The 27,674-nt window shown below is 39.2% G+C and overlaps 2 protein-coding genes across 4 annotated transcripts; one reads left to right on the top strand and one right to left on the bottom strand.

The window, feature by feature from the left end:
* The first annotated feature begins 1,854 nt into the window (after positions 1 to 1,854).
* On the top strand, positions 1,855 to 8,134 carry LOC110061210 (C-type lectin-like). Its single transcript, XM_020768039.2, has 3 exons — positions 1,855 to 2,777; positions 5,395 to 5,823; positions 6,353 to 8,134. Exons 1-3 carry the CDS (start codon positions 2,732 to 2,734, stop codon positions 6,616 to 6,618), a joined length of 741 nt encoding a protein of 246 aa, XP_020623698.1. The 5' UTR covers positions 1,855 to 2,731; the 3' UTR covers positions 6,619 to 8,134.
* Positions 8,135 to 9,599: 1,465 nt separating this feature from the next.
* Positions 9,600 to 26,581, bottom strand: LOC110061326 (matrix metalloproteinase-14-like). 3 transcript variants are annotated; one of them, XM_020768166.2, is made up of 5 exons: positions 26,130 to 26,581; positions 19,562 to 19,750; positions 18,918 to 19,416; positions 13,392 to 13,661; positions 9,600 to 12,968 (listed from the first exon to the last, which is right to left on the bottom strand). In XM_020768166.2, the coding sequence occupies exons 2-5, from the start codon at positions 19,670 to 19,672 to the stop codon at positions 12,352 to 12,354; spliced, it is 1,497 nt and encodes a 498-aa protein (XP_020623825.1). In that variant the 5' UTR covers positions 19,673 to 19,750; positions 26,130 to 26,581; the 3' UTR covers positions 9,600 to 12,351. The 3 variants fall into 3 exon arrangements, with proteins under 3 accessions (XP_020623825.1, XP_089146749.1, XP_089146739.1); XM_089290623.1 differs by lacking the exon at positions 26,130 to 26,581 and adding an exon at positions 20,870 to 26,114; XM_089290613.1 differs by lacking the exon at positions 26,130 to 26,581 and having other exon boundaries at positions 19,562 to 19,954.
* Positions 26,582 to 27,674: the final 1,093 nt, after the last annotated feature.

Raw genomic sequence — 27,674 nt, 5'->3', positions numbered from 1 at the left:
CATCGAATTTCGTTCCTTTTAGCTCTTCGTTTATCTGTGCGGCGGTTTCAAATGCCTCTCGAAGGGTTAAGTTTTGTGAAAACGGTGGCAACATTTGGAATTATTAACGCAACGAATTCACTCATAAAATATTACTAGGATGGTTTGTCTCCGTTGATTTATCTTTGATATTTTAAGCTAAAATCCTGGAGACCATGCTGATTTACACGCGCCAATTTTTCAAAATCAGACTAGTTTTCCACACGCTTTAACTCTGAAACGAATTCGGCGATTTCCATTTTCCTTTTTTCATTCCTGAAACAAGCAATTCATTATCTGTCTGCAGTAGAAGTTTGAAGAAAATCTATCGAGTAGAACATTTTCGCACGAACGTCCTTAACCTATATTTGTGACTGCCGGGATTGATGGGCAGCAGAGCATATGCTCACTGTGGGTTGTACATACTGTAGCTAACGGGACTCCAGCTTCTCCAGTCATCAGAATTATGTTCCCTGATCAGAGGGTAGGGTATTAGTTATCCCACTGGTGCCAAAAATAAAAACAAGAAATGTTTTATCGAGAAAAGTTTCTAGTGGGTGGTTGTTGAGCACCGCTGAGTTCAAAGTGAATCACACGCTCTGTGAAATGGCAGGCTAAGAGAATTATTCCAGTTTGGAAAGATCGACGGTATTACCGCGTTTAAACCTACAGGAATACACATCATCTGCAACTCGGATATGGAGCGTTTATGGCGCTCGATCGCCTACTGGAGACATTTGAGCGACTGTTTGTTTAAGATCGATGATTTATGGGCTTTATGTCTGATGAGACAAGAAGTTGTAAGAGCGAACGGGAATTATCGCATCGCTCTCCTATAATTGTGTTTTAAATATAAGATTCTTTCAAGCGAAGACGATTTCTTGACTGGGGTTGATGAGCAGCAGAGCATATCCACACACCAGTGGGTTGTACATACTGCAGCTAACGGGACCCCAGCTTCTCCGCTCATCACGCCTATGTTCCCTGATCAGAGGGTAGGCTGTCTTGCCTGCGCCCATTGTGTCCGTGATTAGTTATTGGGCAGATGCCACAAATGACCCTTCGACAATCCCCAGATATTACTTTTAGAATGAGCAGAGAGTTCCCCTATCCGCCCCCGCCCTCCCCGTTTCCAAGGAACGCGCCGTATATACCGGAGTGGCAGCATGCAGGGAATTCATATGCTGCTCCTTTATCTCATTTTACTGTGGTTTATATACACGTATGACTGACGAGCAAATACAAATTCGTTTGTAACTATTACAGAAAAGTCATTTCATGTACTTTCCTGTGCTGTGAACACCTCAGTCAAACCGCTGACCTAAGCTTACGAAGTCAACAGCTAATGAAAGAGAAATGTGAGACGCTGCCAACGACCCACCAACGGAAAACAATATTATTCCATGTGAGTGTTCGCCCTAGCCGCGACAGCACTACATGCTATGAAGGGTCTAATGAGTACCTCAAACCAGCAAAGGTTTTCGATGCGCAACCGCTAAAATGTTGGATTGTTTTTCTGATTTACACACGTTGAGATATAACTTGATTGTAAAGATGTAGATTGATTGTAAAAAGTAATGGAAATAGATAGTGCAAAACAATAAAAATCCGAATCTGAATCTGAGTTGGACCTGTTAAAGACAATTTTACAAGGAAAATCTAGCGAACTACCAGCATAACCAATTAATGAGTGGTTCAAAGTTCTCACGGAAACTAGCTATTGACGCAAAGAAAATCTTCCGTCTTAATAGAAAAAAATACATCAATTGGCGGCTATATTTTTAGAAAACTGCGCATGCGCCACGACTGGAGTCACAAAAGATTTCACTAAAATGACGTGAAACGTGTTTGAGCGTTGAAATGTGTTTACAAAGGCTTTTTTTACGACGGTGGTTACAGAAGCCCTTCCGATTGAGATTAACTTCTAACCTCTAACAATGTGGGTATAAGTCGAGGATGAAATTTGGCGCCGACATGTTTTAACGGTGGTGGTTGGGTTTGTGTGCTCTAAGATGTCTGAGATTGCTTGCACGCTACGAGTCCCGTAATCAGGGGCTTTGGGTGCGAGTTTGGCGTGCTGCCAAAACTTTAAGATGTCAAAAATTCATTCTGGCGCCTTTAAAAGAGGGAGAACGGCGGTGGGGGAGGGGGTAGTTTCTATTAGTGCTCCCCAACAAACTACTACCTAACTACTATCTTACTATGCTATTCCCATTCTTTTTTTAATATGATCTGTTCGGAAGGAACAAAAGATTTATCTAATCTCCTCTTAGCGTTATATTCTTATTACCTGATATTAAAATTCTCAACTTAATTGCCTAGTTCGTCTTTTTTTTTTTTTGCTTGCATCCGTGGAGAATGTGCATTGACGACGCGTCTCATAAATACATACATTTTACGATTTGTTCAAATTCAAGTACATTGACCAAAAGCAGTTAAAAGTTTAGAGAGACAGGAACGAAGAATTTAAAAATGAAAAAGATTACTAGCCAATGACGTCAGCTACCTCAAGTATTGTTAATGGTAACGTTGTAATATGTTCCGACAGCGGGTACTTCAGAAATATATTTGACATTTCAGTCTTAGTTACAAACCCAAGCGGTTCCTTTGTAAATTTAATTCAGCATGCAGATTAAGCAGGACGATTTTGTTTCACTTTGAAATGATCTGGCGAGTTGTTCAATTTAGAGCGAAGGTCATTCCTTAAGGTAGGATGGCTCGGCGAACATGGATTTCAGTGGCTCGCCTTGTGATTACAAGTAAGAATTTTTATTATTGCTTTTTACATTGCACTCAGCTTTTAAACTTCCTTCATTTACTATTGCTTGAAATTAAATGTTTTCCCTACTTAAGAATAAGTTTCATTCAACTATGCGCCGTAAAAATATCTAATTGCGTTTCTGTTAAAAATGTTAGAGAGCTTCGGAAAGTTGTAAAAATCCGAGAAAAAATGACTTGCGTTTGAAGCTATTTCTTTAGAAACAAAAAGATCGTTGGCAAGCTTGTACAAACGAAGTAAGCGTAGTAATTCAAAAGTATTTGAACCTATGCACGAGATTAACCTGGGAAAACCGAACAGTGTGCCCGACGGAGAAATCAGTTAACAACAGTTTATTTCCGTCGATGACAAGGGCGAAAAAATTGGGCAAACCAAATTTTTTCTTGAACAAACATCTGCCGTGTTTTGCCCAAACGAATTTGTACAATAGTTTTTTTACTTAGTTACAGGCAAGTACAGACGTTAATAGGTAATTTCTATATTTTCGGTATAAAATCAAAAAGAACACAGATTCTAAGTTCGAGGTATATATTGATAGGATCGATTCGTTTCTTCAGTGTAGCAAAACTTCTCGAGGGTTCCTTTTAATTTTGGTAAACGTTTGTCTCACTTCTTCCGGAAAATGATACCCTGCTGTAAAAATAATGAGACATTTTTGTGATTGACGCATTTTAACTTTACATTTGTTCTCAGGGGATAGCGATTCTCTAGTTATAAAAGGGAGAGAACTTTCAAAACAAGAAGAAATGCATAATCGCTAGATATTGTGACTGAGTCCAGTATTTTTGTATTGTGCTTTCTTTTTTGAAGTGCGTGAGGCTTGTCATGAATGGATTGAAACAAAGAGAGCAAAGTGTTTCCTCGAAAAACGATTTTGAGTGCTACTTTAAACACTCAGCGCAATTCCAGTTATTCAGAACAGACTTTGTTGTTGAAAGAAAATGGGACTACTGGGTTATACAGACTTTCGATTTATTTAAATACATACTTATGTGCAAAACTCTTGCATTTTAGTGTTCTAGCATCGATGCAATAAAATTGCACAACATTTAAAACACGTTTGATCGTTATAAGTGTTAAATGATCCCTCAACGTGACAGTTTCTTTGCCTTGAAATGATTTTCTTGATTTGGCCGGAGACATTTAAATGGGTTCTGAAAATAGCTCAGCTATCACCTGTTACAGAAAAAACAAATTCAGATTTTCATCAAACACTCTCACCACATTTAGCTTTAATTTTTTACAGTATTTCGTTAAACGGATGATCTAAATCTAAATTGAGTAAAGGTTTCCTTTGATGTGAGAGATTAAACTACAATTTAGCTACAGAGGTTCGTTTTCTCGGATGATGTGGCGAAATAAAATATTAGCCCTAGGTAAACCTAGAAAACCTTAAATATTAATAATGATTTACCCGAGCTCAAGTTATTGTCATTGTTATCATTTTTCCTCGCCCTAATAAGATCTCAGCAAGTTCAATAACTTGATTGAATCGCCGAAAAACATTTAAAACGATCCGTTTGGATTTGTAATATATATTTCGACAGGTCGGCACCTTTAAATTGACATGGCTTTATTTAGATTTTAGGGTTTGGGCACATATCAACTCCAGACCATTAAACTTCTCTGAATCTAGTCACTCTGCTTTTCACATTTTACCACAAGCCTTTAACATCTTTTCAAGCTGTTCACACCAGTCGTAACATGGATGTAAAAACCACCTAGCGTGGAGTCAGTATTGGTGGTTATTTTTATCCAAATCCATGGACTCAACAGGAAAAAAAACACGACCCGGCAGTATTCTTTAAAACAGCAACACAAACAAGTCAGCTCGTTAAAGATTCTATTATACCAGTTCATTTCCGCTATTACACCTACTAACTCTGGCGTACCCGTGTGCCATAATACAACAGGACGCTTTTGTAAACGTCCAGCCGAAATTATCCGCCAGACATGCTCAAGAAAGATTTCAATTGACCAACAAACTGCTTTCTTCTATACGACAAGCTGATAAAACATTGAACTAGGTGAAATCCATTCGGCCAGTCTTAGCGTTCCGTATAGCAAAACTTTAGTTGGTCATAATATTATCAAGTCAGATATTTCCCCCAGGGGCATACCCAACCTCGTTCCCAGGGTCTTTTCCTTGGCTTGGGGCCAGGGAAAAGACCCTGGGAACGAGGTTGGGGTATCCCTTGTATGGACTAAAAAGGTATGTGCGGACCCAAAGGGTATGTTTTCAGCCGCTTTGGTCATAAAGAGGGTATTCATTTTAGTCATTTTGGTCAAAAGCAAGGTATGGTTTTTGCACTCTAGTCTTGAATTCGGTATGTTTCTTAGAAAAGCTACTTTTTCATCATCATCGATAAGATCGATCAATAAAAGGAACTTCACAATGCCTTTAACATCGGTGTAAACTATGGTCCGGTCACAATAGAGTAGGGAAAGTGATTGTGGTCATAAATAGGGAAAGGGTTTGGCCTGCAGTCCGCACACCCTCACCCAACGTCTTTCGGAGTACCCCCTCCGAGGATATTTCACCATTAAATGATTTCTCCCTCTTCCTTCCCTCCCACCTTTTTGTTTTTCTCTCACAGTTCTTGGATTCTCTTGGGGCTGCAACTCAATCCAGTGCAAAACAGGATGGCAGGAATGGAATGACGCTTGCTATAAACTATTCACTGATCAAAAACCTTTCTCGGAAGCCTCCGCTACTTGTAAAAACGACAGTGCGAACCTTGTGTCAATACACAGCGCCCAAGAAAACGAATTTGTTCGAAGTCTGTTAGGGAATAGAGATGTTTTCGTTGGCTTTAGTGACAGTGATGTCGAGGCAACGTTTGTGTGGGTCGATGGAAGCACTGTTACGTATACGAACTGGGAAGCTAGTGAACCAGATGATGACTATGGCATGGGTGACTGCGTGATTGTTATAGGAACGAGTGGCAAATGGAATGACACGCCGTGTATCATGTGGTATGAGTTCATGTGTAAATTCACAGACGCGCAACCTTTAGGAGGGAAAGGTAACATTATTTCTATTTCTCCTTGAGGGAGCATTACTATATGTATACATCCCATCCGATCCCATCTACCTTCATCTCATATCGAATTTCACGCCCCCCCCCCCCCCCCCCTCCCCCGACCCAACGGAAAAAAATCTGAAATTAATATAGTAAACATCCAGATAAAATCACCGAGATTCCTTTCAGGTTGGTCTAAGATGATTTTTATACACGTGGTAAAATAGGAATTTAGGTTACTGAGGCGCACTTTATCTTGAGTGGAAAAGGTGCTTACGGCGTGTTCAAATGAGTGTGGTCCTTCCTTATTTATGAGAAACATTTATTAACATATAATTATGGGCTTAGCTGGCCGTATTTAACGGGGTGGCCGTATTAAACTGAAGGGGTCATTTAAATAAATAAAAAATGACTGACTGAGCTTTGGTTCGGGCCAGAATAAAGTGGCCGTATCAACGGGGTGATCGTAAGGCGGGCTTCCACTGTACTCCATGAGTAGCCTGATAAAAAGCTTCTCTTTTTTTGTCTTTAGATAGGGATGTGATGAGCAAAGAACAGACTTTCATCAATTACGAGCAGAGAGCCCTTCTCTACCACGTGATCTACAAAACATCCACGCCGTCCCTGACTTATTGTGCGATGGTTTGTATGAATACTCTAAAGTGTAAAACGATCAATTACGAATCAGCGCTTGGCAAAGAGGAAGGGGAATGCGAACTTAATGACGCTACGGCGGACGAATTTCCTCTGCACCTTACGCATTCTTCGCGTTCGCTTTATTCTGTTCCTTATAGGTAGTGCTAGACGTTGCCAAAACCAATTTATATAATCGAACGTATGGTGGTAGGTACCAACATATCAGGACATTGAGAAATGTCAAATACTTAGTGGCAGCAGAAGTGCTTTCATCCGCTCGATAATTTCAACTAAATTGAAAATTTCGATCAGCAAAAGTTTAGGCTTATAGCTATCAAAACGTCAACCTCGTTCGATTTAACCTGTCTCGGAGCGAGAAAAATAAAACCTGCACCCGTCTTATAGCTTCTTATGTAACATAAATGAACTTGCGTGAATTTATTTGCTTGGGTAGTCTTGGAGTTATCTAAACTGAGATCGTGCGTACGAGAGACTCGGAGAGTCACTAAACTGCAAAGGGGGAAGAGCAGCAGCCTATTATATTCAAGCGTGACAGCGCCAAGACCAACCGCAAAGAAACAACAGCAGTAGATAATTTGGAAAACAACGATCCGGAACAAGTAGCGTGACAACCCAAAGACCAACTTCAAATAAAGAAACAACAAGCAGTAGATAATTTGGTATACAACGACAAGGAACAAGTAGCGTGACAACCCAAACACCAACTTCAAAGAAACAAAAAGCAGTAGATAATTTGGTATACAACGACAAGGAACAAGTAGCGTGACAACCTAAAGATCAACTGTAAAGAAACAACAGCAGTAGATAATTCGTTATACAATGCCAAGGTACAAGTAGCTCGACAACCCGAAGACCAACTGTAAAGAAACAGCAGCAGTAGATAATTTGGTATACAACGACAAGGAACAAGTAGCATGACAACCCAAAGACCAACTTCAAAGAAACAACAGCAGTAGATAATTTGGTATACAACGACAAGGAACAAGTAGCGTGACAAACCGAGGACCAACTTCAAAGAAACAACGGTAGTAGATGATTACTCATGCGCAGTATGGGCCATGAATTAAGGATTGGGCTCCGTTTCTCCGTTTTGGTGTCACATTTGTGCATGTAAATTTATGCCGGCATACATTTACCACGCTCTCTGGAACTCCGTCCGCCATATTGGATTCTTCAAGAAGGTGTCGATTTTTCGCAAACGTTCTGCTTTTTCCCCAATTTGATACGGTGTGAAAGTACCTATTAGTACTTTAGTTCGTTGTTAAGATTCTGAACTGGTATGTGAGCATGAATGAACAGCAACTGTTTCTGGAGAGGTAAGCCATTGTTCATGTCGATCGCCATCTGACAATATGACAAGTCTCAAATTTATTAGGGTTTTGGAGATTCAAGGACATATTACGAAGAACCATTTACCAAGAACGTGCTCTGTATACTTCATCTTTTGGTCAAAAAGTGCTTCCTGTTCGTGTAAATGGACGTGTTCAACAAAACGGGCAGGTAATAGGTCACGTTCGATATACCTTATATCAATATTCTAGCACTGTCTCCGAGGATTTCAGGACAAAAATTTCAAGTTTCTTTTGTCTCTCAAATCCCAAAAGATACTCGGTTACAGAAAAATTATTTTAAAAGAAAAATAAATGCTATAACTTGACGTTTCGGCGTTATCTTGTCGCCATTATCAAATGCAGATTAAAGTCGTTCAGTTTAGTTATAGTTATATGCTAGCTTAGGCATTAAGGAATCCACCAAAAGTTCGAGTAACAAGTGGGCTAAAACTTTTTACCGAGATTATTGGAAACAAACCAAAGACCAACTTCAAAGAAACAACAGCAGTAGATAATTTGGTATACATCGACAAGGAACAAGTAGCGTGACAACTTAAAGACCAACTTCGAAGAAACAACAGCAGTAGGTAATTTGGTATACAACGACAAGGAACAAGTAGCGTGGCAAACCGAAGACCAACTTCAAAGAAACAGCAGCAGTAGATAATTTGGTTTATTATATGGCTAGCTCCGTGAGCGGGCAAGGTGAATCAAATCCTGCGCTGTGATTGGCTACCCGAGCGGGCAAGATGGAGCTATCTTGCCCGCACGGGACTACCCGCCGTGACCCGCAAGAAAATTTTCCGTGAAAGCTATATAATAAATCCTTTATTAACCAAGCTTGTTCGGTTAAGATGGCTTGATATTGGCGTCGTTCTTTTTCTGCGAGTTTATGGACCTCGACTCCGTCTTGGTCCATAAACTTGCAAAAAAACAACTTGGCCAGTATCCAGCCATCTTGACCGAACAAGCTTGGTCAATAACCCATACATACAACGCCAAGGTACAAGTATCGTGACAACTAAAAGACCAACTGCAAAGAGGCAACAGGAGAAGGCTATTTGCTATACGACGCCAAGAAGCAAGAAGCGTGACGACCCAAAGACCAATTGCAAAGAGAAAACAGAAGCAGACTATTTGGTATACAACGCAAAAGAACAAGTAAGGTGACAACCCAAAGGCCAACCGCGTTGGTATACAACGCCGAGAAGCAAGATCTTGCAGCCTTTTTTAAATATTTAATAAGTTACAAATGGTCAGCGCAGGCACTTTCCTTCCCCCTTAAAGCAAGACAGCTCAGTAATATCCCCCGGGTTTACTCGGGCGTGTAACCATTGCAGTGTGCCCAGAAAGGTAAGAATTTGACATCAGGGGTTGTATTTGGACACCAAATTGAAGGGAGGGGGGCGTGGTTGTGAGTATTTGGACAACTTGCCTTGAAATCATGTGACGAAAGAAGCTTGAAGACGTCAAGAAACAACTCCGTTCTTTTGTAATAGTATGGCTTGAAAAGAAGGGCCTTTAATGGTGGTGCTATGTTTGAAGGCAAATGTACAGTTTTGCTTGTGAAATTCTGGTTCCTTTTACTCTTTTTGTTCGAAAATTTTAGAGGTTCATATCGGGCATTCGACGCGAGGGAGGGTTCCCGTCTATTCCATGAGCGTTTTTTCCACGAATTTTTGGTAGATGGAAATTTGAACAACGAAACTTCAAAAAACAAATGGTCAAGGGTTGCCAAGTGGTGTTGAAGAACTGATTGGTACATAACTCAGACAAGACAACGTATTGGTCTTTTTCTTTTCCATAATATTTAATTTGGGATAAGAATAGTAACTAGATACATTGTTTTGTACAGAACTAAGATGGGTAAATATCGCTTTAAATATTTTAGAGGGTGGTAAAGGGGGGGTGAAGATCATGTTTCACGGAAAATAAATTGGTCCTTTCACAATTTACGGGAAAAGAAGCCATTTCACATTTCACGAGAAAAACATTAGGCCATTCACGAATCACGAAAATACCCTTTACCACCCTCATTTTAGCATCGCCATATGAACGTTGTGAATTAAAGCCTAAAGCCTAAAGATAAATTCGCAATTACATGATTATTTATAATATCATAAACGTACTAATCACACAACATTAGACTTGATTAAAAGTTACCATGATTTTACTGATACAGTATTGAAGGTTTATATTGACGTGTAGGTTATAACAAAACCAAAGTCATTTTGATATCGTTCGGAAAACGTCCCTCTCCACTTACTAATGCATCAATTCATTGCCCATAAAATGTGTAAACATAAATGAAACCACCCCTTAAAGGAGCTACGTCACAGTTTGCGCACCTTGAAAAGTTTAGGCTAAATTTTTCAAGTTCGTCGTTTGTAATCCGTGTCAATCTTTCACAATCCTTGACCAGCCTTGTCCCTGTCTAGTTAATTGTTATCTCTTTCCATTGGTGTTTTTCTATCTTAGTAAACTACTATCTCCAGGTTTCCTTCAATTTTTAAAAATGTAATTTTGTACTTGGCCAAAATAACTCAAAGCACCTTGACTGAGCTCCTTTAATTGTATACAATATATTTAAGTTGTAATTATTTGTACAATTATCAGAATACATGTGCGTATACAATAAGTGATTACTGGAACATAAATAAGCTATTTACAGTGTAAACAGACTATAGAAAAAAACTGAATATAGAAGTTGTATCGATAGTTCATAAGATAATCGCTTTATTATATGAATGGCAACTGTAAACGACAGAAGTCCAGTCGGCTTTTGCAAACAATGGAAATTGTTTTTCCAATGCCCAGGTTTAGCGTTAACGTGTTTAAATAGCAGTTAAATATATGTATGAAATAGCTGGAGGAAACGACCTTAGAAAAGGTTTGTACTCCAATTGTCGTCTGTAATCTACGAACAGTTTGAGTTGTTTTTACTACAAAGTAAAGAAACATATGAACTCACAAAGGCATTGTGAACATTTCATGGGCATTTAAAGCTATCTCTACTTGAACTGTCCGCAGATCGATTTTATTCTTGGTTCAAAAAACACATTGCCATAAAATGTGCATATCCGAATTAATACTTAGATCAGTCATATGAATGACATTGTTTATGTGACTTAAATGAAGCGTTATGTTAATGGTTTACTCTTGTCGAAGAACACTAAGAGTTAACCTCAAAAGACGTTACCTTGAATTTTTGTTTAAACTTTGTTCTTGTGACGATGTTAACTGAACTGTCAATGCTTTGGAAATTTGCATCGTACAACTGCTGCGTAATTGTACTCGTTATTTGAAATGCATCACTACTCTGCATCATACTTCATTCAGTACTGTCAGCAAAACGAATCACTCTTCGCTAATTAAATAAACATATTTTGTTCAGTTATAATTCGTTACCCTGAGTATTGCATGATACCCACAGCCTGAGATTCTTATATTTTTTTTTTCGCAGAATCTGCGTTCGTCGGTTGTTTAGATAAATAAGGTATTAGGCATATTCAATTGAATGACGGAGAGTTTCTCCGAATATTTAGCTGCTTATGGCTGAAATAACCTATTGTTTCTAGAAGTGGTCTGCCACTTATTAGAAACAGCGTCAACTTACAACGAAACTGTTGCGTCGTCTTAGTAATCTGATGAACCTCTCGGGAGTTCCATGGCACAATTGTTTTCATATTAAGATATTTTGTTAAGGATGTTATATAAAATAAATCTCGATGAAAGTCTTCTTACGTTGCCTCGCAACGAGTGTCACTATTTACATATAAGACAGAAATGTAGAGCGTATTCATGTGAAGGAAAATCGAATTTCATTAGTCCGGAGAGTTCTTGCCAAAACCTCTAGAAAACGAAGATGACTGGGAAAAAATTGCCTTTGCATCCCTCACTTCACTTAACTAATTTACTCCTAATTAATGGCTACGCAATGTTTTCTTGTGGTAGGTTGTGTGACATGATTTTTTCAGTACAAAGAAAACCCTCAAGTCACGTGTGGGTATGCCTCGAGATACTATCCCATAACTCCTCTGTATAAGCCTCTCCCTTCAGCAATAGACGAACAACTTACAAGACGGTATGACTTCTTATAAACCTCATAAAGCCGTTTTCCTGAACGAAAATGTCAGAATTCCTGAATTCGTTAGCATCAGATGTTCATGCAATGTCGAACGCATCTTGTGTGTTATTATTCAAAGGAAAGAAGTAGCATACGCTTAGCTGTAATAAAAGAAAGACCAGTAATTGATCTGGAAAATTATGATTGAAAAGTAAAAAAGTTGGGTCGTTGACGTTCCCCTAGCTTTGGGTTTTCCCAAAAACTCACCGGTCTCATTTACACTCCTGGCTTGATGAGAGAGGCTTTTTCAAAGTATTCAGTGCTAGCATCCAACAGTTAGAAGGCTGCTTTGGTACTCCTGAGCTTCATCAGCAGACCGTGCAACTCAGCATTATTCAGACAGTTTACCACAGAATATATAAGATTAAATGAAGTAGTAACCGCACGTAATATGATTAAAACGAGGTAGAACCTCACCTAAACGTCACATATGTTCTTCCATGCCGTATCCCCGATTAGAAAAGGACCACGTGCACTCTGTATAGAATCATCCCACCAATAATAACTATCATCTTTGAAGAAGTAGCTGATACCATCCCAATACCACCGGAAAGCACTATCGATGTTGTTAGGGAGACCGCGCCATACGTCACTAATTAGTTTGCCGTCGCTGGGGTAATGAGGATTGACTTGGTCCAAGAAGTTATCGTATAAGTACACTTTATCGCCTTTAAAAAAGTAGCTTTGTGTATTGCTATAACTGAACCCGGCATCAATTCCATCTACCGGCAGTCCAGGCCATCCCTCGGAGATCCTTTTGGGATAATTCCGATTGTCCACCTGACCTAGTCGATCGTTAAATTTATAGTACAGATGCCCTTTGAAAAAATAGGTTTTCCAGTTGTGACCCCAAAGAAAAACTTCATCGATGTCATCTGGCACGTTTATCCACTTCGAAGATATCGTTTTGGGGTAACCACGATCGGTCTCTGCGTCGGCGTCGTTGAGGCGCCAGAAACGATCCCCTTTAAAAATGTAACTTTTACCATCACCCATCCAGGATTCAATGGCAGTCACACTAGGGTTGCAATAACCTTCAAAGAAAGAATGGAACACCTTCTTAGACCTGACAAAATATGTATGTATGCAAAATATGCCATATGCAGCGCAGCACTTTTGAATCAAATAACGCTTTGCCATAAAACATCGTTTCAAGCAAGGTTTTTGATGGTGAAACGAGCCCGAACCGGAATTGATATTTCGTGTTAGGCGTGTCCAATTATGGCCCATGAGCGTCTCACTCTATCAATGTGGATTTCAGCATGATTCAGACAATTGTTTACGATCAACCAAAGGTACATTATATATTAATCTCTCTTTTTCTCGTGGCTTACAAATTTGCTTCAGCACCTCGCCAAAAAAAAAAAAAAGACCAACATTTCTCCAATCGGAAGTGACGCGAGTTCAAGAACATGCATACATACATAAAGAAGTTCGAGAACTGGAGTGTTACATACCATATATCGCACGTATACCGTCGACGTCGTCCCTGGAAAGTACGGCATTGCTGTTTAAGTTACTTGTAGATGAAGTCATGATGGAACCAGGCACATCGGAATGATTCAGTCCTAGGCTGTGGCCTATCTCATGTACTGCAATCGGAAGTAAAGAGTCGACAGTCCACGTCTCGTCATCATCAAAGTGAATATCTCCTCCACTACTGGGGTAGAAAGCGTGAGCTAGAACACCGCCCGGGCCGTCAAAAGCCTTCATGTCTCCGTGGTATCCTAACAGCATAAATTAAGGAAAGATTTGAGATATATTTTTAAACTAAAGCAACTCGTTTCGCTTCTTGGAAGGTCATATCTATGCCGGACTTTGTTTGTCTCAACTAAAAATGATGTAATTCCCGAGTCTTCCAAAAGTTTGGTTGTTGACCCACTTATGCGGAAATTAACATAGTGCAGCACGGGAATAATAAACTGGAATATAACGAATCCGCTCATATGACAAACAAGTGTCGTTGGTACGGCCATTGGCTTCATCACCATTGAAAACACGAACGAGCCAATTTTAATCTAAGGTTGAATGGATGTTTAATCACCTGTTGAAGGAACCAGGAAACTTTTTTTGGCTCAATAAAAAATGTTTTCATTTCTTTATCAAAATTTAATGCTTTATTGACATTTATTACTTTGTGACAGCTAGCAGGAAGACAATAAACCCTACTCGAAATCACGCTGATAGACACAAGTATGCGCAATTTGCAAATTGGGAGTGTCTAAATACACACTGAATCAGAAGAAAACATTCGTTCTTCTTCGACAGGATTGATTGACTCCTTAAGCTTAGTGTAGAGTCTAGGGTGTCCTTAACACCGGTGTCCGAAATTAATTTTTTTATGCCTACATGCGTTGATTACAACTGTTGAACTGTGGAGCTCACAAGTTCGTTCCAATGTTTACCAGCAGTTGGAAAACGAGCGACAAGATGCGATTGGAAGTCCGAAAATGTCGGTCGTTCGGTTAAATTACGCAGGCCCAAGCTGTGGCTCAATCGAGACGCTGGTGTTTAACTTCCGCTCATTTCCATTGTTTTTAAAACCAATCAAAATCGAGCCTGTAACAGATCTCTCGGTAGTCACTCGTTTCGTCAAGCTTGCGCATTAAGGACTTGAGGTACGAGATTGCGAAGGTCATTAAGCGGGAATATTTGGAGGTTCAAAACTTCAACCAGGCAAGAGATAAGTTTCTTGCTGGTTACTCCGCACGAATTTTGTTGATTTAAGACGAAATAAATTCCTTGAGCGCCGGTCCAAAACATTGGCAAAGATGCTAAAAGATAGTCGTCTGCTGGCGACTAGCATCAGTGATTGAAATTCTGGTCGCCAACAGTCAATTTTCAGTCGAATTGGCGACCAGCTAGACCGAAATTTCAGTAGATCCTGATTGGCAGAGAGGAGTAGCACTCTGGGTGAGAACAAAACAAGACTGAAAGTTGTACTAATCGGCTCGATTTCATACTCGTCCTCAGTCCAATCTCAAGGTCTCTAGCTTTTTTTCATATATCAAACTGGGTGGTTTAACAAAAAGAAAAAGATTTGAGTCACTGATGACAGTAAATATACACTCTTTCTTTTTACAAGAACCTATTTTATAAGAACGTTGAGGCTGAGATTAACCAAAATTTTAAGAACGTATTAAGAACATTCCTCAGGTTGAGAGTCGATTAAGAACGTTTTTATTTTGCTAATCTGTATATTAAATGACAAGCATAAGACAAAGGTAGCAAAAAAAAAAAAATGTAAATTAACCCAAATACTTAGGGGCATTAATACAAAATCAGCCCATCCTCAAAAATCCACCTATCATAGCCTACAAAAGAGGTAGATCTCTCCAAGACAAGCTCGTAACAGCCAAATTATGAGAGACATGTAATCACATCACATCTATCATGTGGGGAGTCCGTGCTGACCTGTCCTCATTATTTTTATACCACGTAAATTTAAGGACATCTTAAGAATGTTTTCAGCCTCAAATCCCAAAAAAAAATATAAGAACGTTCAGACTCAGTTCCAAAATTAAATGTTCTTATACAAAGAAAAAGAGTGTATGTGGGTTCGCTTAATGACGGTCTTGAAAACATTCCTTGAGGTTTGAGTGTGTTCTTCAAGCTTCAAAAATGGCAACGGTGTAGTCCAGATCAATAACGTATCACTCATTTCCCGTGGTTCTAAAATCGTAGTTCGAAATAAGGTAAGAAGCAGTCTGACCTGGATAAAAATAAGGCTAGATTTATTTTGATTTCATACTCGAATCAATCGGAATATTACATATTACATATACGCGAGCTAAACAGAAAGGTATTTGGAGAGAAAGAATGAAGATGTCAATGGCAAGATGCCATTATTCAACACTTTTCATATCGTTATTACAGAATCTCAGGGATTATTATAGACAGAGCGGTTAGTAACACCATACTAAGACTGCTTCCGACACTTGTGCAAATGATTATATCTAGCTATTGTTTGATATAAATACTTGCTTCCTGAGCGAGGCTTGCTTCCGTCTGAAGCGACCAGACTTGTTAAGCAACAAAGTCGGTGGAGCTGGGCCAGGTTGATTTTGACAACACATGTGCATAAGTGAGATCGGAACCGGTAATCCTGAATCTCATCCAGCTTTGAGAAGAAAAAATACTTTACGTAGCAATTTGCCAGTTTTGATAAAACCTACCCAAAACCGGAAGATATGGGAACTGTGTCTGTGAGTAATTTCCTTGCGTTTTCGAAACCATAATTATATTATTATGACTATAACTATACGATAAAAGGTGCGGGAGAGTTCGAGCCAAATATAGTAAATAAAGCGGGAAGGCAGTTTGACACCTGCTCTACATATTTGAAAATGTGACGATGTGATGATGTAAAGGCCTGTAAAGGTTTCTTTAGTCCTCATTTATTCATATTTGTCTCAATTTAATGTAACATGTATTGACCGACATGAAAATAAATTTGATTAACAGATTGAAAGCTAATTAGTGTTGCACTGAGTTGGATACGCGTTTTGACGTGAAGAAGCTAGCTAGAGGTTGATTCCCATATGTTCTCTACGATCGCTCCAGAAAATGTTATAGTGGCTGAACATAGTTTTTGATACCAGTGTTTCATTCACCTTTTTCTCTAAAACTCCTGATCCTTTGGTCGCCAAAAATGGCAGCAAGTAAGTTAACAACACAACATCGGTTTTTTTATAGTTAAGCTGACGTATGTGCCATTGCCATGGCACATGCATAAATATAAACAGGCTTTTCAAATCAGTTTTGTTAATTTGCAGAAAATCTGGTCATTAGATTTTCATTATAATTAATGTGCATGCAACAAGCTTGTAATGATGCTCACAAGCTAACACTATTTTAATAATAATTTAGCAGAGAGATCTTTAATTATCCCTTGTTGAAGGTTCACCGGAATATCGAGAATTTACTTTGTTAAAGTTCTCTTTTTTTTTTTTCAATACTCCAGTTACTTATTTCCTAAAGTGTTTTCGTGCCAAATTTCGTGAAATTCTAATGTGGGGTTCTCGAGAAATAGGCGTATTTCCGAGAAAGCTATTCCGCATTCAATCGCAATTTTTTGACTTACTACGCGTGTGCTGCATCCTACCATAGTCCTTGTCTGATTTAATTGTATTAAGGGAATCTAAGGGTAAAATAATTTATACGTTCGCGTGAGCGAAGCAAATTAGAACGTAATTTCGGTTTTTGAGAACTGCTGGGTTCTTTGCATGGTTACCTTTTCTGACATACCTTTGTAATAAAAGACTAAAACGATCAATACACTGTGTTCAATTATGAAGAAAATTAGCACAGATAGTAATCATATAGAAATCTAGTTGCTTTACTTATCCAGCAAAAATTGAGAATATTTATCTCCTATGCAATATGTAGAGCTTACACCTTAGTTGAACATAGTCAAGAGTAATACGCCTGGAATGCGTAGCTTTCGCAACAAGCGCTCAGTTTCGTGGCGTTTTCTTGCCCTCCATCCCCCCACTACCCCGTTAGCTGACGCAGGCTACCCATGGTTTTCACGAAATCCGCAAATCGTGAAAGAATGCAAGCGATTAGGTAGTATCAACGTACAATCCAGAAGTTTTTACCAGGTTATAGATTATACTGGGCGAGGAAAGAGGATGAATGTTTTCACGTCATAGGCTGGCGCTTTTTTTTCTTTACAATATATCGGAAAACCTAATAAATACCGGGATATACTTTCGATGACACGAAAAAAGGTGTTTTGCCCTGTTTTGCCCTCACGTTGGTGCCAAGCAGTAGTTCATGGCTCTGCTGATGACGTCGATGAAGGGATTTGGATAAAATAACAAGGCATTTAGACAAACTGTTTAAGAAAATTTCCGGGTACAGACTGAAGAATTAGCTACCGGATATAAAAGCTAGAATTAGAAATCTTTCTCAACCATCAACTTGGCTTGATGTGTATTTGAAAAGGGCTTCTCGTGCTGGTTTCCGTATTTTGAGACTTCCCGTCGAGAAATAAAAATGTTATACAGAGACATCACAGGGCAATATTGTTGCGTAACTGGACAGAGGGCGGGGTTATTAAGAACACTCCGAAATGATTGGCAAGGCCTACAACGCGTTAGACAATATTTTTGTGGTATTAGTGATTTAGTTGTTAGTTAAGTATCCTGCGTTCCAAAATATTTCAGGTCAGCAAGAGAAATCCTTGCATTCAGGAAAACCTCATTCCCGGATTATTGCATCATTCATCGCACAAAGTTAAGAAAGTGGGCGTTTACAGGCTGTGAAAGAAAACTGAAATAAAACTGTTGGCAAAGATAGTTTCTTCTTAGTGTGATATCGTAAAACGGGCGTGGGAAAGACAGCGAGAAAAATATTGCAAACTTCGAGAAAACGTTATGATTGAAATGAAGATATAGAAATGGTTTTGATTTTCTGCCGGAACGACCGTATTATAACAACGGAAATATCGGGTCTCAAAACACTAACCGGGATATACCTTCATGGCGGGAACGGAAACGGAGACATTTACACCGTGTCGCAACTGCAAACCACAACAAACATAGATGTCATAGATTTGTATAAAGAAACTTTATCTTTTAACTAAAAAAACTCAACGTTTCAGTGAAAAAAAACTCAGTTGAAGTTATTGGATTCGTCCGTTTTTTGTCGTTTTAAAGGTGTTTCGATAATTAAGAAGCTTGTTGAGCCAACAACTGAAGCTATTGAAAGACGTTAGAAAGGCATAAGGTTTGAGATGCCAGGACAATTCATTTGACTGCTTTGCATGTTTGGCCTTTCTTTGTGCTACGTGCACTATGATAAGGACTGATTCAGTGAGTGTGCAAAAATACCAATAACTGATGTTTTAAGGTTAGGAGAAGATGGGCGGTATGAGGTTCGCGTTTGGCACAAATACACCGTAGGTCAGTAACGCTGCACTTGGTTGCATAATTATTCGGCTAAGGAAATTCTTATCAAACAAAAAGATCCTTCCTTACCTGTGACAAACTTTACTGTTATGTCGGCAGTGGCTGATGAATCAAGCTTTCGGAATACAAGTGGAGAAACTTCTGCCCATTTCCTGAATGCTTTCGTTAGAGTGCTCTCAACGTCATTATTAGATAGGCTGGCGCTCCACTGAACGATATTCCAGGTAATTCTGCCTGAAGACCCCACAGGCCACTTGGAACCTTGCAGCACATAACGACGGCGTCTTAATTTTCCATTGCGAACCACATTTTCGGTGGCTTTTCGCCGATTGAATTTAGCCAGATAATGCAATTTCTTCTGTGTGGCTATCTTTCTTTTCGGTAAAATGCGCCCAGTTTTGGAGGAGAAGAAAAATTCTGAACGTAAATTTCCAGATCTTTTTAGCTTTTGTGTAACTGCTCGTCTCAAGATCGATGATTTATGGATGGTGTTCTCCACCACTGGCGGGCGTGCATGTCTGGATGTGTTTTCTTGTAGGTTTTGAAGTTGTAAGCTACGTTGATTTTCCTAAATCGGATTAAATCAGAGCAATTTATGAACGTTATTTTGACGTGATGTCAGGCGATCATGACCCATGTCATTCAGTTATAGTACTGCGGCAGCAATCATGACCCTGTTAAACTTCAATATTTACAACTAGCACTATACTTACTGTAGATTGCAGTCGAATCACTGAAGTTTGTCTTGAGGCGGCAGGCCTCGTGTCAGATCCGCTAAACAGCGTCGTCAATAAAATTGCCACTTGATATATTTCTAACTCCATGTTTCAGTGTTGTCGTTTGATTTATTCCACTTAAAGTCTTCCAGTGTCGTTGTTGTGCATACCCGTCTCACTTGAAGTCTATAAAATCAACGAGTGACTTCAATTAAGTATTGGCGACGCGGCTTTCGCTGTGGGGATAATGTTACAACACAGGGTTTTATTGGCTGTTAGCATAATTCTCCCGCGGCTTATTTCCCAGGAGTCTGTGTGGCTTTATCTGATAGGTGGATCAAAACAGGCTCACTTTATTCGCATTTTACCTCTCTCTAGGCTTTCAATGAAACTTTTCAGCAAGGTAATAGAAATTTGTCTACAATTTCAGCCACCCACTAGAAATTATTGTCAATCTGGACTCCTGTTGTCAATAAAAGTCTTCTTTGTTTACATGTATATTTTTGTCCGTATATTCTCTCTCCCTTCATCTTAATTAATGTCCCTTACTGATTTGCTTGCACATGTCAATAATAAATATTGCAGATAGTATTGAGAGTATTTAATAGCGCATTTTTAACCTAAAATCAGCTCTTTGGGATAAGGCCTTTCACTTTAATCAAGATCGCAGTTTGAGGCCAATAGGAAAATTACTTTTTTGCCCCGATCCCCTTCCCCTGCTCCTTAAAAGTTTCGCACTCGCTTGCAGTTTCGTATCCTCTGTGTGCTTTTGGAAATGAAAGCCTGCTATGCAGGCTATGAAACCAGTATCATCATACTCTGGTCTGTAATAACAATTCAAGATCTATCGGTGACATTGTACACAAGTGTCCTAACCAATTAAAATGATGTGTTTGTTCTTACCAGCCTTATACGAAAGAAAGGAAAGAGGAGTACGGCAAGTGCAAAATGCGGAGTATGGAAAACAAGAAGAGTGGCAAATGAGGAGTGTGGACAATGAAGAGTCTTTTATTTCTGGGAGAGAAACCTTAAAAGTCTGTTAATAATTATGCACTAATTTGCATACCCTAAGCCTGCCTAAGCGCGGCAAAACGTCGAAACACCAATAATTGCTAACAGCTGGCACGAAACGGTAAAGTTAACGCTGAAACGTTTATCGTAGTGTAACATATTCACGACAAATTGCTTTTTGACTGTTGCATCTGAACATTTCAAACTGCTCATGCTGCAAGCCTCTATACCAAGAGGATCATAACTCTAATTGCAGTGTCCATGGTTTTTTACTGCACGTCATAAACACCGTACCTTTTCGGGGCTTCTGGGTTTCAACCGCCGTGAAGGTCCCTACTGTGAGGCTGCAGCCGTGGGGCAGTGTTTTCTATCCGGGCACCCGCTCTCTTGCTCTGTTCGAGCCCGAGCGTATTCATAAACTAAATCATAATGACCGATCAAGCCTGCTTTTGATCTGATCAATTAAACGTTAATTGTGTGGTATGCTAGCCATACAGCGATAACAGATCTTGTTACTCTAACGGGACCCTAACGAGGGTTCAAGAAACTTATTTGAACTTTTATTTGTGTTACTAGCTCGTAGTGTTATCAATATGACCGTCAAAAACAACCAAATACTTGTTCTTGGCCAAGGTTTGTGTGCGTGAATGCATCCCAAATTACCTACCCAACCTTTTTAAAACACCAAAGTTCCTAGTAGATTCCTGTGCCATAATTAGTTTGGGTTAGAATTCAATCAATGAGTTAGTGATGGGAAATTTAGCAGGTATTTGAACTGAGCATAAATGGTGGCCTTCATCGGAGCTGTTTATGACACCTGATAACACCTAAAATATTTACATTCAAAATTTAGAATACAGAAGGTGCGGAAAAAATGATAATGACGGCATATAGGAAGATAACATCAATCACCAGAAGATTATTTGAAGTACTTTAATATTTTAGCGGCAAAATCCACACGTTTGTTTTCTTGTTATACCAATTTTTAAAAAGTAGTACTGTTCCCAGTCAAAAGGAAAAGGAGGATAAAAATTAGAGATGCTTGAGTTAAAATAAGAGATCCTTTGAATTATAGGTGTACTTGTTTGTGGCATTACATAGTTGGCGGCTCGCAAAGTATGCCGAAAATCGATACCATACGTTGTGGTATGGCGCCCCAGATAACGTAAAATAGACTAGATATGGTGGGGAAAATCAATTTAGCAGTTGCAACTCTGTCAATAGTGAATCCCTCTTTCAAAGTTCAATCGGTATTCTTTTCATAGTAAGCTGACGCGCTGAATGGCCCGTTCTGAATAAAGAGGATCCCCCAAGGGTTGATCGGTAAGGCGGAAACACCCCTTGATGGATGACAGGTGGCACGGAGATCTACTGTAGGATATTTTCTTAAGCGACCATGCTATTCACGTTTGCTATTGATAAAATATGCTACTGTTGCGTAACGTTTCTCCCATGGAACTGCTAATACACAGGAGTGCAACTTTAAATATTTATGGGACGAGAGTCACTTCAAAATGTGATGAAAAATAGTACAAAATGTGATAAAAGGTTTCAGAAACTACTATTATATTTACTGTAGTCAAAATTTACCTACAACTTAGCAAGACTCAATTATTGATGATAAAAAAAAAAACACTCTTCACCTATTTAAAAACATTCGTAAATCGCCTCCCACACGCAGCACTGTGTTGTGGTTGTAGCTTCCGGTAACAACTCGGTTAATGCTAAATAAATATGTTTAGTCCGTCTACACAATGTCCACAGTATGGCGTTGTAGATATATGGGAAGTAACTAGAGCTAAAGAGCAACTTGGAGGATCCTCGTATGCTGTAAATATCTCAATTCTCTGTTCAACCCAGCTCTGGGTTAACCAGATGCCAGTTTGCCAGAATACTATTTTACTCACAATTATCGTGACGGAGCTGCTAAACAAAATGACAAATCCTTACGGCGCCAAATGCTGCTGTAGGGGTGGGGTCGAGGAATAACCTGAGAGAGCTCGCAAATATATGATCGCGTTATTTTGTGCGGAGGCTTGGAACTTAAAAAATTATCAAATTAGGAAAGTAGTAAGGTCAATATCGGGAATTATAACACCGTGAATGAGTATGGCTGTGTGCTCTCTTGCTTGTGCGTGACGTTCTTCAAGGCAGTGGCGTCAAGACACACCGTTCCCGTCAATAAAAAACATTTTTTAGCTGCCGTTAATTTTTGTACTAAATGGCTTAGCATCGAATGTTAGAGGTATGTTCAAAGTAACGCTTTTCAACAGCGATTTCGATTTCATCATGGAAACAGTTTATATGCTTGAGACTGAGATTGTTGCCGGAGACATCTATGATATCTTGCAAGGAATTGTTCCGCTACACACATCATTCAGATGTGTGTGTTTCCTCAACTTTCTAATCATTATCATAATTCACTATCGCGTTTCCTTACTAAGGTGTCTTCAGTTTCTAAATGGATAAAAGTGAAAGTGACTCTACACATGGCAACAACGTCCTAATCTGAGCTCAACCAATTATATAACGGTACAGGTATCACAGATTAATGGAGTTAATGGAGTGCATTCGTCAAGTTTCTAAGTAAAACTGGCTTGCGCTGGACCTGATCAAGTCATTTTCAGCTTTGTTTATGGACGTGTTCTCGTTCCCGCCAAAAAGCTGCGCAATGCTGAGTAATAGCAGTGTTGCGCAATATTTTGACGGGGAAGAGAGGCACATTCGTCATAGCGCTTTGCGCACGCTAAATCAATACGTGCTTTTACCGTATTTCCGGTCATCGATTATCGGGCGGAAGGTACGCAAGCTATTTCCTCTAAAGGGGTATCTGTAAAGCTTTGTCGATGGGGCCGCGTAGAAGGCCACACACGGTTTGTTGTCATTTGACTTTGCGGGCCACTGCAGTGCAACTTACCAAAATACCGCTTGTTGTATTAGCCACAAGGAAATACTATTATAAAGACTTCCGAGCAGCCAACTAACTACGCGACGGTCTACGCAAGTTTGTTTACAAACAAAGTTGTGCGTATTTCGAAAAGCACGTGCTGTCCGCTTCTCAACTGATCTACCATACTATGTTTACAAACACAAGATAGTGCGTATTTCGGAAACACGTATTCTTATTCAGTTAAGAGCTCTCCTTGGTGCTTTTTCCAGAGCCCATATATCAGGTCACGCGATCGATACAGAATGGTACTGTGTTTTTTTTTTTGTTTTTTTTTTTTTCATTTCAAGAGTTACGACTGGGAAAGGTCTCAAAAGTCGTAACTATTCTAAGCACCTTTACCACACAGCTAGACCAAAAATAACTTTTTAAATGAGGTGATCATTCCATGGGATCGTGTGAGCAACAAAGTCGCGTGATAAGTAAGTGATACGGGAGTAAGTGCCGACACGACCAGCTAAATCACATAGTTACTGAAACAGACCGTTACGAGAGCGTTTTATATTTCACTGCATTTGTGCAATGCCACACAGTTCGTAAGTGGTCGTTGTGCTTACTGACTTTCCGCAAAGCTAATATATTTTGCATAAATAACGACAAGCGCCACGTACCGACAAGGTCTGTGTCGCCTGCACTGGTATTTTTAGTAAAAACACTTGTTAAGGATGCAGGTGGTTTTCGTGGCCCACTAAGTGATTGCTCGTGTTGCTTGACCTCTCTTATCACTTCAGTGTCATTTCCACTATTTTACGAGCAAGTTCTATGCTTAAGGCAAGATGTTTTCATTGGTATGGACAATTCTAGACTAAGCCTTGTACTTTCGACTCCTAAGCCTAAACACGTAGAACTATCCCTTATTTTGTTGGCATTTTACTCATTTAATGAGACCTGAATGACTTGATATGTGTGTAAGTTCGATTTATCAACATACAGACTGAGTTGGGATGAGTGTCGTTCCCAGTATATTGCTTGCTGCAGGTGTAAAATTTATAGTAATTAATTCGTAAGTAATGCAATGTAAGACAGAACGGGAGATTGGTCAGCAGAGGAAGGGTTATAGTCTCACACTCTACGGGGCAGAACTGTGGCCAAAGAAAGCATTAAAGTAGAAAGTGCATTGGGAAGGATTCTTTATATAACGCAAAGGAAAATAAGAATATATCACAAAGAAAAGAAGACGCACTAAAAAGAAAAATTAGACTTGAAGGGTGAAAGGTACATTGTAACTACAATGCAATGACCTCAAAAAAATCTGACGCAGCATGTGGATTCTGGACTGGAACTGAGCAGAAACAGGACTTCCGGTAGAAGAGACTATCTCATAAAGTGAAAAGCTACTGCATGACAACCACCACAGCCTGCTCAAGGTTGCGTAACTGGTTAGTGATAGGATTTCCTGCGCGAGTGCTGTTACACAGTGAAGTATAACGAGAACAGCGAAGTCGGAAGGAACAACATCAAGAGCTGCCAGTGAGTGACAGACAAAAACAGGCAAACAAGCGGTCAGGGTGAAAGCCACGATAGGCAAAGAGTAAAACATGATTAATGAAAATCACTGCTAATAAGGTTAACTGAACCCTGAATAGTTGACAATAAGTGGTTTCCGCTCTGTGGGGCGTGGCTACCTAAGTAAGCCGGGCGCCTATTGAAATAAATTTGCGTAAAACACTAAAAGGTTACCGGGACCTGAGGAAGGTGAAGAAGACTGAATGCTGTCAGAGATCTAAGCGCGTTTCAGAAACTAAGCAGCTTTGCCCGAGAGTTTCCTCGCAAGGCCTCTCAAGGCTTTTCCCTTGAACTTTGGAAGGGGCGAAAGAGAATGGCAGTGTGTGCATAACCATTTATATAGATAGACGTAAGACCAGCTCATAGGGCCAGAGCTGGTTTTGATTTAAAATTTGCAGTAGGAAAAGACTGTTAATCCCAAACCAGAACTGAAACACTGATTTTGTTCTCACTTAAAACCATCAGCGGCGGGAGTTTGGTGAACTACGAGCAGTGGAAAATAGGCGGTGGGGTAAGAGTGAGAGACGCTAGGTGGAACCTATTCAGCGGGCTCTTAACCTTATTTATAGATCAGATTTATAAGTATTCAGCCGGTACCTGTTTACGTCATGACCTCAACATTCCTGCTCAAAAGAAAGGTCAGCTTGAACTAGCTGAATATTTGCTTGAACACGCGCAAACAAATAAGACTTTAATCTATCTTATTTCCTCGCCGCCAAAAGTCACCTTACCCGGTTGTCGGTGAGCTTTTGAAACACGGTCATGACGTCGCTGTTCATAATCAATGACGCCTTCAATTGTCCACGTGTCCGTGAAATGAGCAGCCATTTAGGATAAATCAGGTCGGCCTCAACTCAGTTTAGACTTTAAACCAAGAGCTATGAGTCTTGATTAGCACGAAAATCAACCAATCTCGAAACAGTCAAGGCTATTTTGATTTCGGCAAAAGAACTACCCTTTCAGCACAGTAGATATGCACTGAGGAAGTAATAGCTCTAGTCTGTTACATTTTCTGACTCAACTTTACGGAAACCTTTTATCAGGGATTAAAAATTGTTTGAAAATTAGCGATTAGCATTCGAATAACTGATTTTCATTTACCTGCAAATGGAGAGTACAAACTGAAATCCTCAGCAAGACGACACGAACAAGGATTGTGATCAATATGACAACCTTGGCTTTGTTTACTCACTTGTTGTAAAGGATAAATTGAACTGGATCTGAGTGGTAAAACGTGTACAATAATCATTAAAAATGCAAATTAAATTCGAAAAATATATTGGTGGTCTCGATGCAGTGTTAATATTTGCGAAATTTGTTACACTCACCCAATCAGGGGTCATTTAAAAGGATATGGTATATTGAACTGATTTTAACTGTAGTCTCGTAGTATTATTAACAACTGTCTTGGTTTCACAAAGTCGGCACAAAATACCGTTAAAAATGGTGATGATTCTCTACAAATTCTACTTTTGTTAATTTTGTTAGTAATAAACAAGATGTTCTGTACAATATTTGAACATTTGCTCGTTCGCTAGTGATTACTATATTGACTTACATTCCATTCACGCTTTTAAAGCTTTTTAGTACTTCTACAACAATAATTTAATCCTATACCTTCGTCACACACCGCAAACTGAGTGTGCCGCCTGCATGTTTTAGTTTTTCTGATACATTTTCTATAATCGTTCCACCAATCAAATCGAAGACACGACTACCGGATTTCCAAAATGCCTAGTTATGTGTACTGTGCGATTGTGATGTGTAAAATTTTAAGCCTGGATTTTTGAAAGTTTACAAATTGACAATATCTCGGAAATGAAATTTTACGGGAAAGTATTTGATGCCGAAATCTCACGCAAACCACTTTGGGAAAACGATTGTAAAAAATTTGTAAAAGTTCGGTACGTTGGTAAAATTTGTGTCAACTACAACTCCCATTAAAATCCACATGAAGGTGAAAAACGCTGCTTGAACGAAAATAATTCTCGAAACAGTTATCATGGAAAAGTTCCGAGTTTTAACCTTATCGGGGAAAATGTGAAACATTTCAGACCACAGACTCGCTGTTAATGAAATGTCCGTACTAAATCTGCACATTTTTTTACGTAAAGAGTTACAGAACTTTGCACTTTTTCCTGTTAGTAACAAATACTTCTTACGTTTTTTCAACAGATATTTCATGCAGTTTCGTTGTCTTTGTTATAGAATGTTTATGAAACGTTTGGACTGATTCTGGAAACTGAATGGCAACTGAAATAAGAAATAAAACACTTTAAAATCTCTGAAGAATAACTGTAAAACAACTTTAATGTTGGTAGCCACTGCTATTTAGCAATCTTGGGCGTTCGGTGACCCTTCTGGTTTTTTTTTCTCTATCATTTTCCTACGTTTTGAGAAAAAAATGAGAAAAATGTATATAACTTTATCTTAATTAGAAGTTTTAAATATTTGCCCTTCACACCATCGAATTCCGTTCATTTGAGCTCTTCCTTTTGGCAATGACCTTTCAAATGCCTCTTTGTAAAGCATTAAAGTTTTGTGAAAAGGATGGTAACATTTGAATTATGAACGCAACAGACATAGCAACATAGTTTGCCTCCATTGACTCAAATTTACTGGGAAATTTAATATTTTTGACTATTT

Source organism: Orbicella faveolata, unplaced genomic scaffold (assembly GCF_042242905.1).
Source record: "Orbicella faveolata isolate gen_17 unplaced genomic scaffold, um_ofav_v1 contig_1, whole genome shotgun sequence".
Taxonomy (NCBI): Eukaryota; Metazoa; Cnidaria; class Anthozoa; order Scleractinia; family Merulinidae; genus Orbicella; species Orbicella faveolata.
This window is presented reverse-complemented; position numbering and strand designations above follow the sequence as displayed.

Excerpts from the sequence above, each read along its gene's own strand:
- LOC110061326 (XM_020768166.2), bottom strand. The coding sequence starts at position 19,672 with ATGGAGTTAGAAATATATCAAGTGGCAATTTTATTGACGACGCTGTTT. Across the intron at positions 19,417-19,561 it reads TGATTCGACTGCAATCTACA|GAAAATCAACGTAGCTTACA; the intron begins GTAAGTATAGTG and ends AATCCGATTTAG. Across the intron at positions 12,969-13,391 it reads CGGTATACGTGCGATATATG|GTTATTGCAACCCTAGTGTG; the intron begins GTATGTAACACT and ends CTTTCTTTGAAG.
- LOC110061210 (XM_020768039.2), top strand. The coding sequence starts at position 2,732 with ATGGCTCGGCGAACATGGATTTCAGTGGCTCGCCTTGTGATTACAA. Across the intron at positions 2,778-5,394 it reads GGCTCGCCTTGTGATTACAA|TTCTTGGATTCTCTTGGGGC; the intron begins GTAAGAATTTTT and ends TTTCTCTCACAG. Across the intron at positions 5,824-6,352 it reads GCAACCTTTAGGAGGGAAAG|ATAGGGATGTGATGAGCAAA; the intron begins GTAACATTATTT and ends TTTTGTCTTTAG.